General features: G+C 37.6%; 1 protein-coding gene across 9 annotated transcripts in view; it reads left to right on the top strand.

Moving 5' to 3' along the window:
- Positions 1 to 15,768: 15,768 nt before the first annotated feature.
- EXOC6 (exocyst complex component 6) overlaps positions 15,769 to 17,634 on the top strand; it is a 93,092-nt gene continuing 91,226 nt past the window's right edge. For 5 of the 9 annotated variants that reach the window (XM_013188987.3, XM_048069146.2, XM_067000262.1 and 2 more), the window contains exon 1: positions 15,770 to 16,032. In XM_013188987.3, the coding sequence (XP_013044441.1) occupies positions 15,911 to 16,032 (122 nt within the window). In that variant the 5' untranslated portion in view covers positions 15,770 to 15,910. Of the gene's footprint in view, positions 16,033 to 17,634 lie in introns of all 9 variants that reach the window. The other 4 variants (XR_010832694.1, XR_010832695.1, XM_013189054.3 and 1 more) reach the window with 2 other exon arrangements.

Raw genomic sequence — 17,634 nt, forward strand, 5'->3', positions numbered from 1 at the left:
GCAAAGTAAGTAAGGCCAGGTGTTGATGATTCCTTGATGTTACAAGAACCCTCATCATGCATTGCATTAAGGCTACATCAAGTCCTGTGGTGCCTGTTACAGATAGTAAGTATGGATAAAAAGTTCAGAACACATTATCCCTTTTCATCACTTGGCACTTTGAATATATTGCAAGATTTCAGGAGTCAAATTTTTGAAGGGGCTAAATAAGCACACAAAATAAAACATTCAATCCTGTATTTGGCATACTTGCTGTTAGAGATGGAAACCATACAAATAAAGCTATTTGCAGCATAGTAGTCAACAAAACACTCTGTAAAAGAAAGCTTTGCAAGTAATTGGATTCACAGGAGAAAATTCATCACAGCTGCCTGAGCAGCTGTCATATGCCAGTTTAAAAAAGTGAAAACTTCACTAAGTATCATTTATATTGCAGTTTGTTTATATATTGGCTTATTGATTGTGCTTAACAGAACTTTAGTCTTTTAAAATTATTCTTAAGCAAATGACAGCTCGTTCTTAAGTAACTTTGTACTCACTGAAAGGCAGTCATTTTTCTTTGTTATTACACAAGTTGTCTTTTGAATCATAACTACATACCTGTGTAAATACATTATGGTGATACAGATACTTTGCTATTCTACTTTTATTTTTTTTCCATGATACTCAGTTCTTTTATATTAAGTGGTCTTCAAAAAGACCATGTACAACAAGGAAGAGCATCTGAAGTTGAACTCGAAGACGTTTTCATTACAATATGTTTTAAGAATCAATGATTAATTACTTTGAACTTAAAGATGTTTGGACATTAAAAATGTATTTTTTTATTATATAAGCAGAAACTAGGAACTGCAATTGTTTCTGGCTGCTTTGGAATTTCTATGAAATCTGGCAGCTGAGTAAGTAAAGAAGTTGGAGTAAGAAGATGCTTACAGTGCTTGGCACATTTATAGTTCTTAAAAGAATGTTTGCCAAAGGCAGGTATGGTAACCGGTTACTGTGTTGTTATGACATTGTATTTAATTGACACAAGGCTTTTGAAAACATGCAAGCTGTTGTTGGGTGCGATAAGATGTATTATCTAGGCACAGTTGTCAGAATATCTGCACTGGATTAACTAGTGGATATATTTCTAAAACCAGATTCAATACTGAACATAGAACAGCTTTAAGTAGTTCAAATTTAGCTGCTTGGTTTTACAGAACTTGATAGTAATCCTTATCAGAGTAAATTCATGTCTTTAAGTCTTCACTTGGTGAACTATGTATTTTGATTATATTGGCCAGTTCTGTTCTTAAGGACTAATATAAAAAAGGATATCTATGCCCTGTATGATTGTGTAAAATCTGATGTGTGAAAACATTTTTTTTTATCTTAAAAAAGAGTTTCTGTTGGTAGCACACAAGTTCTTCACCTTAACCGTGGTTTCAAAATCTTTTAGAGCTGTTTTGAGGGATTGAGGTAGAAGGCTGGTTGGTTGGTTTGGTTTTGGGGTGGAAGATAGGGAGTGTTCTCACATTGGAGTAGGTCTCTGTACTTCTAGCTTGTAAGTAGGATGCTTCTGACTCTCTAAAAGCCTATACACTCCTTTCTTTACAGCCTGTCTAGACCTCTAGGAATTGGGAGTGTCTAGTGACCTCTTACCTCTCAGCACTTTAAATATGAGTGACTAGGTGAATGGGTTAGCCTTGGTTAACTGCATAAATGCCGCAGGTAGAGATAAATAATTATCTCCATCTCTGAATTCTTGATACTTGTCAATGAGTGATTGACTAGATTGACTCTTAAATTAACAAGCAAATTCAATGGGGAATATCTCATCAGGTCTGCTTTACCATGCCCTTAGCAGAAAGAAGATGTTAAGTGTACCAGCCTGAAAGGTCTAATTGTTTTTTGTTATGCTTCATTATATTCAGTATAGGACTCTTTCTCCCTCCAGGAATGAGATACCAGCTGTGTCCCCTTGCACACCTGTGCTGAAGTATGATAGTGAAGTTGTTTAACTAAAATAAGCACCTACCTTACCTGTAAGGGACTTTAGCAGAGTGGAATAGTTCTGGTCTTGTCTAAAAGTGGTCTGATCCATGTACATACCCTAACCTGGTTGCTAAAATCCACTCCTTCTAACCTGTGGAAAGTTGAACAGATTCTTTCTTAACAACAGTTGCTTTAATGCATTTGAAAATGTGTACTTCTGTTTTTGGAGTTTGCAAATTGAGATTCTATGTACTGTGGCATATAGGGGGAAAGAGTTATCCTGAAAAAACTGGAATCTGTAGTCATGACTTCATGGTTGCATCAATCATTGCTAGCATATCACTGATTCAGCTGTCATAAAACTAGGTAGGCTTCTAGTTATTTTTGTAAGGATTGTTATGCAAAAAAAAAAGACTTTAAGTAGGTAAGGAGTGGTACTGGCTATCAGATATATTACTAATGAAATCTGAATATTTTTCTCTAGAGATTATTTCTGTATTTGTGAAATGCTTTGGATGAATTTTAGCACTCATTCACCAGTTTTCAGAAAAGTTGCTACATGGTTTTGACAGAGAAGATTGTAGCTGCAGCCTAATATAGGTGGAGTTGTCACAAGAGATCATAGGGGGAGTGAAGATCAGAAATATGACTTTTCTACTTCCCTAACCAGGCATTTCAGAATTTCATGAAGAGCTTCCATGTTGCCTTCCTGAGAAACTTAAGAATTAACATTAAAAAGAATGAACCAAATTAGACCATTGGCTTACAAATGTGAATTTTACTGTCTTGAAATTTGTAAATTTGAATAAGGGAGAAGCAAATGAGATCATTTCCCAAAAGAAGGAAGGAACAATGAATGCTTTTATATCTATTTGGTGTCTTAATGTTTATGAATTTGCATGTTAACTTTAGAGAACATTAGAAGTGAGAAGGCACACTTCTAAAGGCATCCAAAAGTTGTTCAGCAGCTTACTGGCAGTCACAAAAAATCAGAAGGCATTACATCATTGTTCCTCATGATAGAAATCAGAAGTGACCAAAAATTCATTTTTTTTTCTCAATACGGAAAACAAGAACTTGTCCTCATGTACAAAATGAGAACTTCTAGGAAGAGACCCAACAGGAAGAACCACGCAATTCCCAGGCTCTTTCCTGAGTCACCCCCTGCCCAGGCCTGGGGATGGATGCGCAGTGGTGGCCACTGTGGAGGCCTGGCTTCTCCAGCAGGAGAGCAGGGAGCTGTGCTGCCACTGCTGCTCCACTTTCCCGCTGCCTGCCTCACAGGCTTCTCTCTCTGCGATGAGGGAATTTTAAATATCATTGGGAAAAACTTTTGCATGACTGGACTCTGCAGTGTTTTTGAGGGAGGAGAGCCCCACTACTTTGTGCTGGGACCTTGTGAAAGCTCTTGACCTGGTAGGATAGTTAGGGCAAAGGGTTGTGAGGGTGCATCCTCAGCAAATCCTCCCTGCATTGCCCTTTGGGAAATGGTACGTGTCAGTAGGTTTCTATGGCTTTCAGCTCCTTTGAAAACTTTGTTCTCATGGGGGACAGTGGTCATGCTGCCATCTCAGGTGCAGTTGGGTCTCCAAGCAGACCACAGCACCCAGGGACGGACATCTGTCTAGCTGCATCTGTACGGACAAAACCAGGGAGAGGGCACATTGCAGCTATGTCTGCTTTGTTTTATTGGCTGTCATCCCTCTTCTAGTGATTTGCCTGTAACAACCAGCTATCCGCATTGCAATGCCTGGGCATATCTCAGGGCATAGCAGAGGCCACCAGCTGGTTCCCATCCTGTTACACAACAGGGGTTTGTCTGGCCATGTGGACAGGAGCTGTGCTGTGCCATTTGCCCACATAGCTCCAGAAAAGGTCCTAGCCCTGCTGGGTGTAGCCAGGTGTATAGGTGTAGCCTCTGATGTCTTAGAGAAAAAGATGTCACTGTACTCTGACTGTGAAGTAACTAAAATGTACAAAAATAAGGTTCCAGAATTCAGTAGCTGAAACCAGCAAACGTTAACCCGGTATCATTTGCCTCTTTAATTCCCTCCTCCCTCTCCCCTCCCAAAAGGCATACTTACCTAAAGGATAGGTTGTGCTGTGAGGTGTGGTGTGCTCATCTTCTCGGGAAATTGGCCTGCAAACGGTGCTGCAATGACCCCTGGAGCCAAGGAAAGAGAAGTGAAAGGCACAGCAAAAGTGCTCCCGAGCCCATTCCAAAGATGTTGACATCTGTGACCTGTGGCATGGGGCTTTAAGAGATTCTAATCGTAAGAAGCAGTGTGTTGTACTGAACTATTTAAAGTGATTTTAAAATGCTTGTCATCTTGGAACCAGTAGGAATGATGAAGTAACAAGCAGGGAAGCTGGGTCAGTAATTTTCCTGGAAGATTAGGGATTATTTGGGCTCTGACAAAGCACATCACATTGTGAAGCATAAGCTTTCTTCAACTCTTCTTGAAAAGAGTTTCAGAAGAGTTGAACTCATCCCAGACCTTAAAGGTAATCCTGTCTCCAACTCCCTGCGAAGGTTGCTGTGTTTCAGTCCATTCACAAAAATAGTTGATCAACCTAATAATAAAAAAGTGCAAGTGGCAGTTTAAACACTAAACTGGCCGGATTTGAACTAGTTACTTAGGGGCCAAGGGATTTTTTTTTTCTTTACACATTTTAATCCAATTGATGCTGAAGTATTTTAAGCAGTACTGGTTAATGTCTTCTTTCTTATTAGAACATTAAGTAGCAATATCCTTTTGTCTTCACCACTTCCCCCCCTTCACTTCATGCATTATATTTACTGAGAACAGCTAGTAACAAGACAAGCCTGGCATCTGACCAAAAAGATTTTTGAGCTGGTGATTCATTAGTGTGTATAAAAATAGCTAACCTTGTTTAAAGGCACCCCTTACACAAAAAGAAAGGGGTTCAATTACCATAGCTCATTCAAAGTGAAGATTAAACATCTTTACCAGGACAGTGCACTAATCCCATGAATCCTATTTATGTTGAAATGTAGTGCTATTGGCAATAAACAGCAATTTGAGAAGTCATAACCCAAGAAAATCATTGTCAAGTGACTTTAGAGCTCCCTATAAATTTCTTCTTGATGACTTCGTCAGTAGTGTTCAACAACAGAGTTAAATATTTGTATTAGGTGCTCCTGCCTTTAACAGACTCATTAAAAAGATGGAATTCTTTGATTCTATCTCAAATCATTTTAGTTCTAACCCCTCTCAGGCAAAGTAAGCTCTATAAATTGAGCTAAATGTATTTTTTTTCTGAATAGAGACTTTACAGTGTAGCAATAAATTCAAGCACTGGGAAAGTAAATGTAACTGAAGTGCCTTTAATGCTGCTATTGAGTAGTTGTTATGGTTATAATCCCATTACACAGACTTTTACCTTGAAGGTTATAAATTCTTTGAGAAATTATTCTAATGGGAAAGGGCACTACTTAAAGCATTGTGTTAAAATACAAACAAATAGGGGAGGATTTCAGTTTGAAGAACCAAGATACACAAGCTACCTTCTAATCTGTATTTCCTAAGAAAACATGCAGTGGAATAACAATTACTGAGAGAAATCTATACTAAAATTATCCTTGGGATACAGTTCCAGGTGAATGAATGTTTGTGAGGATAAAAATGTAGTAACCCTCCCCAGGAGGGGTGCTTACTATTATTTGCATCACAGGCATGTCTGGAAATTGTCAATTAGGATCAGGACCTCGTTCTGCTCTATGCCTACAAACTTGAGAAACAGTACCTGCATCAAGAATTATCAGTCTAGAAATCTGACCCCAAACCCAGTGAAGTCAATGGGAGACTTTCCATTGATTTTAATTATTTGGTTCAGGAGCTAAGTAAGTGTTTCTAAGACAAAAATCAATATCGTCCCACAGTGGTAATGTTTTCTTGTGTTTCTATTGATTCTTTTGTCATTGATTACAGGATACCTTTGCACTGTCAAACATGCAAGGTTTTAACAAACTGATTTATTAACACAATTTGATTAACATCTGCAGTAGCAAGTATTTAGCAAATGTCAGCAAACAGAAGTTCACTAAAAGGATCACCATAGAAAATGACTTGTTGCACAATGAGAGTTGAAATCTAACAGGAACTGTTTCTTCTTAAAACCAGTCTATGTCAGGACCCTACATGACGTGTTCAACATGAGCTGTGTATTCAGATGTTTTTTTCTTAACCAGCTAGTACATCAAGTCTAAGAAAAGCCTCACTTCCCTTGAAGGACTTTAACTTGCTTCCTTTCTGGATCATGGTTTAAAAAAAAAAAAGAAAACATTTCCATGACAGTGGTTATAAAAAAGATGCCAAAATTCAAAAATTAAATTGAACTTGCTCAGCTTGTCAGTTATACTTTATAATTCAATAGTGGACCTCCTTTTAAATAATTAAATGAAATACATCATCCTATTTCAGAAATACACTGCTGTATTTATAATTTCTGTCTTGCGAATGCTAGTCTTGGGACGCTGTCAGCAGGACTGCTTATCGGGGTAATAGTTACAAACGTGGATTGTTCAGTTGACAGCCCTGTCATTTGGCTTTGTTGCTTCTTAAAACCAATCAAAACACTTCAGTCGTTTCTTGAGAATGCCTCTGAATTTTGGGCCTCTAATTTAACTTATTTCTAAGTTATTTGAAAAACAAGCAGTTCATACAAGTTAAAAACTATGTAACAGTAGTCTAGTGGCATGCAGCTTTCCTACTACATGCCTATAATGTACTATTTTAGTACTTCAAGCTCCTTCACACAATATTTTTTCTTAGTTCATGAATAGTCACAAGAAAATTCCCAAGTGTAGAACATAATTTCCTTCCTTTTAGAGGATCTTGTTCCTGGAAGAAAATTTGAAGCATTTCTCAGAATTTTTCTGATCCAAACCCAAAACTACAAGTTGCATCTGATATAGGCCAGGAAAAGTCACATTCATTTGAGTTTTCCAAATCAGTGTAAAGCTTAATTTGTTAATTGAATTTGTAATCATTTGTCACAAAACCTGTTACACTAACAATATCTCTAACTTTTCAATCAATCATAACAAAAATGTAGATACCATGTAAATCTTATCAGGATCACTAAAATAATGGGATTTTTGTTTACAAGGTGTCGATTGGTTTTGGGAGCTTTGATAATGACTCCAGACAGTCAATAAATACGGAGACTTTCACATTGCCGGTAGGAGCCGAACTAAACTATCTAATCTTTTTAAAATGACAGACAACACAATGAACTCTGAACTTAATCCCCTCCAAACACTAAGGAGACAGTTTAGTACTTAAAGTACTATTCAAACTCAAAACCTACATTTAAAAAATCATTAAGTGTCTGACTTAAACACACAAAACCAGGGAAATTCAGAGTTAAGGCTGCAGCAGCTCTGGGGTGGTTTTCCTTCCCATGGTGCCTGGGCAGCAGTCTGTGGTGGGCTGCATGCTGCCAGTGGTTTGTACAGGGCAAGGAAAACACCTGTGTGCCTTTTGAAAGCAAATTTGTAATCAAAGAGTTTTTTTTGTTGTTGTTGTTTTTAAAAGAAAAGGTAAAAAATCTGAAGCCCTAATTATTTTGTATGTCTAGTGAGCAAATTTTCCCCTAAGGTTTTTAAGAAGAAGGGGGGATGTTGCAGGAGAAGTTTCAGTTGACAAAATTTACCCATTTGGGTTCATAACCTCTGAAAAAAACACATGGCCCTTGGGAGAAAAAGGGAACCATAAATGTAAAGCTTATGTAGATGGGGGAGAGGGGTGGCAGGCAATGGCCAATGTAAAAGTATTTTTTTTTTCCCCTTCATGGGGCAGCATCTCCAGGCATTGCTACTCACTAAGAAAATTAATTATGGAAGACACATTTCTCCTTTACTTGAAATCTATGAAGCAAGTCAAGGTTTGTTTTAGAAAGTGACACCCACCACAGTTAAACTTTTCTCTAATGCCTGTTAATAGTTATATATATATAAAAATATATAAATATATAATAATTATATAAAATATATAATATAAATATATAAATAAAATAAATAATATAATAAATAAAATAAATATAATATATAAAAATATATAATAAATATAAATATATATAACTACCTAAAATTATGATATACATTAAAATACATGAATATACCATACATATAGAATCGCTATTTATTTCACTTCAACTTTTTAAAAAAAACAAACAAAAATGTCCTGATTGTGGAACTGTATTTTCCACTAGTGATGAAGTAATAGGTGAGAAAATATAAGTAATCTTAATTATCTATTCTAAGTCAGATAATTACTTACCTTCTGATTTCTTTACTGTCACTGTGTGCAGTGCAAACGTGAATTTGTCCAGTACTGCTGAAAGTGTATTATTATCTTATTTTTCCATGGATTACATCTTGCAAGTTTCTTTTATTGGTTTGTTTTATACACATATCTGTAGCTAATGAATGGAGGAATTGATGCCTACCAACGTTTTCAATATGTTCCTCTTACTGTCTAATGTAATGCCTGAGTTGACAAATGCTTTGCTTTCACTCTTAGCACGGCCCACAAATCTTTTTCATCTTTCCCGGGTAAATGGAGACAAGGAGTTGTTATATCTGTGTATTTGTCATTAATTAATTCCACTGAATACATATTTTCTGAGATCTATATAAAGGGGAAAATAAAATTTAAATAATCATTTGGACTTAAAATCATAGTTTTTCAGTTATCAAAATCTGTTTACAATGTTGAATGTAATTTGTTGCTCTGCAGTATTGTATATTTTATTTCTTTATAGGTGTCCTCAGTGTCATGGTAAGTCACAGTATTTACATGTGAATGGATTCGAGTATTTTGTTATTAACAATTGATTCTTAAGTCAGGAATTTCTGGGGCTCCCACTGTCTGTTTTTTGCCATGATTAATTAGTCAAGCTCATTATTCTTGTAGTGCTGGTTAGGCAGACTGTAGCTTCACGCTGGTTAATCTGTCATTTAGATGAGCTATGTTATCAGGACAGCCAAAATCTTACAATGTACTTTTACTGAGAGATGTGATGTCTGCGTTCTCATGATGAGATCAACTGGCAGAGGTGAGAGTGTATTTATTTGACATGACTGTCTGGTGCTTTAAACCTTTTTCTGAAGCCTATATTTACGTTAATCACATGATCTATATCTTGATTTTAGGATCTGGTTATTTTAATTAACTTTGCTGGCCTATCACAACATTTCAAGATGCTGTAAAATTAATCTTAAAATGTTTTCCTTGGAATTTTAAAAATAAATTCAAATGACAGAATTTTATCAATACTTTCTCAGGTGGTCCTTTGTTGTAAAATTGGTGGAATTCTGTATTTCATGGCACTTTTCCTTTGCAATACTGTAGCAATTTTCCTTTCCAATACTGTATTTTCATATTGCCTTATAACTGTTTCCTGAGTTAGAGAAGAGCTATGTGTTTTATAATGAAAAAAAAAAAAAAATGCTGCTCCAAAACCCTGCCACGCTGTTGTGCCAAATCAAAACCTATGGTTGCTAGTTTGGAATTTATTTTTTTCTTTCTTAATTTTTGTAAATATTTACTACTCTCTCTGATAAGGATTGCTTCCTAAATATTTCCCATATTTCCCTGTTTAGTTACTATGCATTTAAGCACAAGTACTGTAGAAAATCTAATAGCATGGAAGTCTGCTAGATACAAATGGTCATGAATAACATCTAATTGGTATCCAGCAAGAGCAGAATGTACAACAAGCACATCTGCTTTTTTTTTTTTAACTCAGCCCAGTGACTTAAAACCAAAATTAGCTCTAAAGACTAGTTTGGTTTCTACATGTTTTTTCCCTTTAAAGAGTCCCCTGTGAAAGCAGGGGAGACTGACCACCTGTTAGATACTGCAGCATCTTGTACCCTACTGGGCTCCTTGGCACACGCACTCTCTCCCCCATCCTCTCTTCTTCACCACACGCTCCTGTGTGTTTTTGGGGGGGAACTGAGTTACAGCTGCTTCCTGGATCAGTCCACCACACATCAAGCTATAATTAAGATACTAAGATTCATTATAGGCATTTTTTTTGTCTGTTTGCATTGGTGGTAGCTATGAAAGAGTTTACGAAAGCCAAGTGACTACTGCTGGCATCATGAGCAAAACCTCCTTTGCATGGGCTGGATTGCACGGGACTTTTGGACTCAGCACGTTGACCTCTGTGGACTTGCTAGAACGTAATATTCAAACCATTGGGCTTCCCTGTCCTTTATAACAGCCTCCCTATGTGCTACAAGCCCCCCTCCCAGGGGTCAGCTCTGGTGTGCACAGAGATCCTGCTGTCCTGTACGGAAACCAAGCCCTGCTTTCCAGAGTAAATCCCAGCCATGCTGTGTCCAGTGAGCTTCCTAATGAGAAGGTAGATAATGGGACAGACTTTTTTCCTCCAAAAAGAATAGCAGTTACTGTACCATTAATTTCCAGCTGTGCAGTGATTTCACAGGGGGCATTTACCTGCTTTACAATTTCTGAATCGATCGGACCCTCCTCTTACTTTGCCAGGCTGCGTGTGTATTTTTAGCCATGTAACACTAAACCAGATCTGCCTTTGTTTTTGTGATTTATAGTTTTTTTCTTAAACAGGAAAGCATTCATTATCAAATGTTGTGAGAACAATACAGTAACTGGAGGTTATTTTATATGAAAATATTGTTGATTGTTCCTTCCCTAGAAATCTCTTGGCAGCTCACTTCCTGCCAAATGAATCAGCAAAAGCTGCTCATGAAAGTTGTTAATATATAATACAATCATCCAGCACCGCACTTGTTTCTTATCTATAAAATCCTTTTGTGATCAATGATTCACATCACCTTTTGATTAGTCTCTGAGCACAAACAGTTTCTTAATATAAATTAATGGCCTTGGAATTTCTAAATAAACATTCCCTTTTGTTTAGCATCATTTCCTATTTTCTTACCAAAACAGAGTCTTATTGTAATTGTTCAGTTTTCACTGGAAAAAGTGTTTGCAGACTGGAATGTTCTTAAAAAACAAATCGTCCTTTTCAGAGCTAATATTGTTGATATACAAGGTTTAACCTTCCATGTTAACTGAATATAACTAGGAGATAATACCAGGGCGCTGCTACTATTGTCTGATACTGTAAGGAATTATTCCTGCCTTCATTTACTAGAGAAAAGTTTTTCTCTTGAAGTATAATACTAGTTATGCATTTTTTTTTTTCACAGTAATGCAAAACGTGTTAGCTAAATGGGAGATACAGTTAACTTAAGACACTTCCTCCAACGTTTGTCATTGATCGTTGCTAACTCTAGCAGTAGCCATGTTGTGATCACTGGTGTAACCAGGCTCTTCAGTAAACAGTAGTTCTGAAGATTTCTTCTGGCCAGGTCTGACTAATAGGGTAATTAAAATACCAAACATCATGTAGTGGTTTGCTAATGGTAATTATCCCTTCTTGCAAACAGCAGTGAAGCAAGAGTGGAGAATGCAGAAGAAGCAGAAGCCTGACCCACGGAGAACTGGTGCATTCTTTCTGATCATTTTTTTTTTAAAGGAAATTATTTCACTTAAATGACTTAAGTGGAGTTTTAACTAAACTGAAATAAGAACCTGAGAGACAGAAAATACCTGAGAGACATCTAAGTTAATTAATTTTTAGCTAAAGTGATCCAAGAATTCAGACAAGGGATTTCTTTTCCCCAAAGCATTTAAGGAATATAGGCCATGATAAAAATGCTCAAACTTCTGAGTGGGTTGTTCCTGGTGGTTCCATTTGCAGTGCTTTGCTTTGCAGTGAGGACAGGCTCAGCAGAGGCACAGTGTCATTGCAGCCCAGCTGACAGAGCACCTTGCCAAGCAGAGGTCACTTGGTCATCTCCAGTGATGTGTCCATCAGGCACCAGGTCTTAACCTCGAATGTCATTTCAATTTCTAACTCACACTGTGTCACTAACACAGCTAGTGCCTGCCTACGAGGAAACATGGCTTCCCCTGCTGCTGGGGGCAGCCGTTGGCTTGGGGTTTTAGCCAACGCTTGCTCCTTAAAGGCACTGGTAAGTGCCATAAGATGAAGCCGATGCTCCTCTTGCTGCCAGTCAGAGCTGCCTCTAGTAAACCAATAGTCTCTATGGCTCTATTGTCTTTTACAAAGTTAACATCAGCACCAGATGAGGATCTTTCCTGACATTTTTAGGCACTTGTAAGATGTCAATGAAATGTCAAAAGTAGTTAGTGATGCACGGCCCTCCTAGCAAGAGAGATGTATATTGTTTTGAGTAATTTGCTATAAAAATATAGATATAAATGTGCAATAGAATGTTATTTCCAAAGTCTTTAAGTGAAAATTTTTATATACACCATCCAATTTTTAAATCCAGTGGAATTTAGACAAAAAGCAATGTATTTACAGATTTTTGCTATAATTTAGAAAGCATAATTCACTTAAGTATTCTGAAAAAAAAAAGTCATTTCCCTGCTGGTATGTAATATACTGGCAGTATCCAGTGATTGGGAAAGTCAGCAACTGTAAAGGAATACATTCTATCAGATGCTCATTTAAGAAATGTTTTATGTAGAAACACAGTACCAATTCAGTTTCAGTGATGTCAGATTTTCAGTCACGATAGTGCTTCTAGCACATGAACACTTTCCCAAACCTCTTGGGCTGGTTAAATTTCAGCTAGTACTAGTATGATGTCCCAGAAAGGGTAATTCCTAATCTCACCTTCAGCATAGTGGGTGAAGTCCATTAAAAAGAATATATATATATATATATATAAAATACTTAGCACTGTCTTTGCTGACAGTCTCTTTAACTGCAGCTTCTGCACGCGCTGTGTATAACTCAGCTGCAAAAAAGTATGCCTGAAATCCATTGACTCTGGGCATCTCTAAGCAACAGCTGGCTTCTGAGAGGGAGATGGGGAGCAGCAGCATCCAGGAATGGGGAGAGAGCAGCGGGCTGGACAGCTGGCAGAAGCAGGATCATCTGCAGCAGGACAGGCTTGTGCAGGTATTGGCCTTGATGGACTTCTGCCCATGAATCTGTGGTCAGCTACAGATCCACCACTATATGCAATGTCCTTCTCCATATTTCATCATCTAACAGTGTTTTGATATGGGTGTAAATCACTTCAGAGAGCCAAGTAGCTGGCCCAGCTATGATTCTATTTTATTGTTAATTAACTTACATATTTACAGGCAGCTGTGATACCTACAGCACTGGCACAACAGAATGAGTACTGTTTATTTTAGTTGATTTACTTTTAAAGTAAGCTTCTGTGTGAGTTTTTGGGAAAGAAGGGAGAAGAAAAAGTACCCAAAGTCTATGTGTGATTTTAAGTGAGTTTGATACTTGCAAAAATGTTCACAAAAACACTCTGTATCATGCTCCCATTGCTGCATCTTGTTTTTCTTGCAAGTCATGGTGTATGATGGCTGGGTGTAGGTGTCCAAGGTATTGTGGATTTACCTGGTTTCCTGTGCTCTGCCATAGTGGCTGCAGTTGTACTTTCTTCTATCCCATGCCATGTTATCAAAAGCCACTGTAACAGGGAATAAACAGTGTTAATCCAGATAAAAATGAGTAGGCACACTGTAATAATAGCCATGTTATTTGAAAAGAACAATATCCTTACAAGTCTGTTATTGACATTTATAGAAATTATTGAAAATCTTGCCCCAAAATAACTGTCAGTAGGTAAATGTTAAATGTCCTCACCATCCAGCTCCATGCTTCTTTCTGGGACGTCTGACCAGGAGTTAGTCAATCTACTTAGTTGATCAAGCTTTGCAAAATCATAGCATACGTATTGGCAACCGTTAATCAATTCAAGTGCCCATTGGGGGAAACAATGTAATCGGTCACATTTTGTGTTAAAGGGAAGTGGATTGAAGACGAGTGAAGTGATCAGGCTCCTCTGGGACAAAAGTTATTGCAGAGATTAGTCTGGGTGACATACCTTGCTCTTTGGAGGACCTCATCTTTCTCCTCTCTCTACAGGCAGAATCTAGAGAGCCTGGTCAGATACGTGAGGTGCCAAGAGCTTGGTGCCATTGCCCCACACTGTGCTTTTCAGAAGACAGCTGATGGCTTGTAGAACGCCTACAGTAAGTCTACAGCACAGACTGATAAGGCACCACTGCAGCAGGCTGTTATTTTTCATGAATCTTGATTGCATCACATGCAGGAAATTAATTCACTGGTAATTAGTAACTTCAGGTATAACCAGTAACCTGCTCTTAGCTGCAAAGACAAGATGGTTGCAAAGAAGCTCCTAAAAATAGCCGGCATTTAATTGCGGTGACAAGACTGGTAAGGATGGGGTAAAAGCCAGAGGAAGTCATAGTACTATGATTTCTTTCAGAACTTCTTAGCTTTCAGTCAGAAACTTAGCATGAATGGCAGAACCTGAACAACTGAGTATACGAGTCAGATACTAAGCTTATTAAATGTACAAATTCTTACAGTTATTGAATTTATTTTCATGTGGTCACCCCCAAATTGATAGATTAATTTTTAATCTGGTGTCTGCTAAGATTAGGCTGAATAGTTACAGTACCCTTTCATCTGCATTTGTGTGACATCCAGTGGCTGGATGGGTCAATCACAGGCACCTGTTTCTTGCTAAAGGTGTAAAACTGGCTCATACCTCCTTTTAGAACACAAAAGATATAAAAGTATTGGCTATTAATGCTAACAGAATAATTGCTTAAATTTTGTTTAAAAATAAACAGGTAATTGAAGAAGCTTGTTCCAGGGAATGCTTCTCAGATTTATATGCACATATCTCATTGCAGTCTTCAGAGCTCCCTGCCACCTGCTACTGAAGTGAACTCACCTCCTCGGTGTTCCTGCTGGGCACAATACGTTGCCCCAGTGAGAAATGAGTAATTTCTGTTTTTCCTGCATTTAACTCTTGACTACACCCTTGGTGTTAAGGCTCATACTGATTTTGTCAGGCACTCTACTGAGATAATTTTGATTAAATCTTTTGAAATATCAAAAATAATCTAACATAATAATACTGACTATGCCATGTGCGATAGAATTTGGGTTCCAAAAATGTGTTTAAATTGAAAGCTCTAAAACTGTAGTCTCATGTTTGAAATAACTGCCTGAAATTAAAATATTTGGTGCCAGTTATACAAAGTATTTTCTTTACCATTATCATAATGGTCATGATTTGAGCCTAGCAATGCTCTGAACATTTGTAGGAATTTCTCCACATGCTTTTTCTTTCAGGTTTAAAAGCAGGTAATGTGTAGTAATGGTTTGGTTTATTGCATAAAGGCATACACTCATATAAAATCTATGGTTATATCAGAGTATTTTTACATGCTGTTATTATAAATACCATCTGCTAATGCTAAGAATGAAAAAGCTGAGAACATAAAAGTTTCTCTGATTTTTCCAGTCTTCTTAACAAGGTCCATAAACCTGCTCCAAATTCAGCAAATTTCTTATATGTGCAGGCTTTTTACACAGCAAATGGAAATATACAATCTTTTTTTTTAAGAATACAATTTTTAATCTCATAATACTTAACAGAGAAATTGAGCATTGATACCTAGTGTTTGAAATAACTTTAAAATTGTTTTCAAACTGGCTAGATTTCAGGCTTAATACTAATTACTGGTGAGCTATTAAAACAAGGTAGAAATATTATTTTTGCCAGAAATTCTCCTGTTAAAACACATGCATAAAAATGACTGTGGTGGCCTGGGTACTGCATACGAAGCAAATGTTACCAGCAGAGACAGGAAAACAGCAGCTGTGCACCATTCTTGGACACAAAGTCCTCAAGAGTCACGAGGTTAGCGCAGGATCTGTTTTTTCATGCCTGGTTCTGCTGACTGCAGAGTCACTTAGTCAACGATAACAATCAGAATAAAAGTCCTCTCCTAAAGTTAGAGTGGTTTAATGCTAATCTATGGCAAGGAAAAGCAAGTCAAATATGTCAGAGCAGTATCTGGAAGAAAACAAAGATCAGATATATGAAAATGCCCTTGCTGAGATCCAGTCCTTTGAGCTGCCTCTTGGAACCACCCTAAGGTATGCATCATTTAGATACTACTATATTGTTCATGATGGATTTCTTCCATTCTTTAGCTATTCTTTGTCAGCCTGATATATCAGCAACTTTGTTATCCTGACACTGAAATCTACAGGACAGTGGAATTTAATTTCGGTGTTATTGTCTCTAAATGAAAAAATACAAAACAAGGGCATCTATGCAAGTCTTTACTGGGACAAAGCTTTCGTCTACAGAAGGCTGGCTGTGGGTTCTCTATAAAGAAAAAAATTACCCTTAAACATGAAAATGAGGGGAAAAAAATCACTTTTTTTGTAAGCATTTTTTAACAGCTACATTTAAAAAGAATTAATTGCTTCTTATTCTTAATTTGTAATAAATGTGACTTTCTTTTCAATCACTCAAGATACTACTTAGAGTGAAGCTTTACTATTGATGTTTGTAAATATCTGAAGATTTTAATTTTTTTTCTTTTACAGCTTATGGAAACAATCTAATTAAAAAGTGATTGATTAAATCAATAAAAATTGCAACTTAAAAAAAATATTTTGCATATTCATTCCTACAAAAAAGTAACATATAAAAGATTATGATGTAATGTGCCTAAGTATGTTGTTAGTAGCTGTAGACGAGTTTTTAAAATAGCCTGCCTGGGACTGTAGGCATCAGGTTGCAGTGACTATCAGGCTAAAGAAAGAAAATTTAATTTACCCTGGAAAAAAAATGTTTCAATCTATTACTTAAGTAATCTGATGACTGAAAAAAAAAAAAGGGGGGGGTTATTACAGCATTTGAGTGATTTCTTGGAGAAATACTACTGCAGTGGTAGCCTGTGGGATTTTTCCTGTTTTCTTTCTGCAGCACACACTTTGTAGGCACTTGTCTGTATTTTGAATACGTGTTTTAGTAGGTGTCATCAATAAATTCATCTGAATCAACATTGCACATGTTAAAACCACGAGCACAGACGAGATGTACACAGCCTCCAGTGCCTTTTGTTAACTAGCATCCAGGTGTAGTCGCACCAGGGCAGGGGGTATGATGAGTCTGATTACAGTAATTGAAAAGGTGGCAAACAGCATTTGGGCTGGCTGGTGTCTAGACTTAGATCCACGCGAGGCTGTGAACGGTTGTCAGTTTCTCACTGGCGAAGCAGCCATATATCACCCTGGAGTTTTACACTTCGGGCCTATTTCTTTCGGTTGGCTTCCCGCTTGCGTGCAGTTAAATTTGCCCAGAAAGCAGGTGTATCCTGTCTCCTGAGCATGCAAAACCCAAGGACTCGCTCATCTTCGGCCACAAACCGCAAAGTGCATAATTTAAATAGAAGATGAGCTATTCCCACTTCATTGAAAAACGAGGCTTTATTGTACACGTGCCCAAGGACACCAGACAGCAGCCGTACCAACGCAGGACACGATGTGCCAGCCCCTAGCGAAGCAGAACAGCGAAAGGCAGCAAGGCGCTGCACCAGAAGCGCACTCAGGGGAGCGTTGAAAGCTCAGAGGCCCAAAGGAGTAAATAATGAAATAAACCAACTCCCGAGAAACAGACCGTAACTAGCCCACAGGGAAAAAAAGGCCTTTCTTGAGCCCGCAAGGCTTCATCTCTAGCACCCCAGC

This window comes from Anser cygnoides, chromosome 7, assembly GCF_040182565.1.
Source record: "Anser cygnoides isolate HZ-2024a breed goose chromosome 7, Taihu_goose_T2T_genome, whole genome shotgun sequence".
NCBI classification, from domain to species: Eukaryota; Metazoa; Chordata; class Aves; order Anseriformes; family Anatidae; genus Anser; species Anser cygnoides.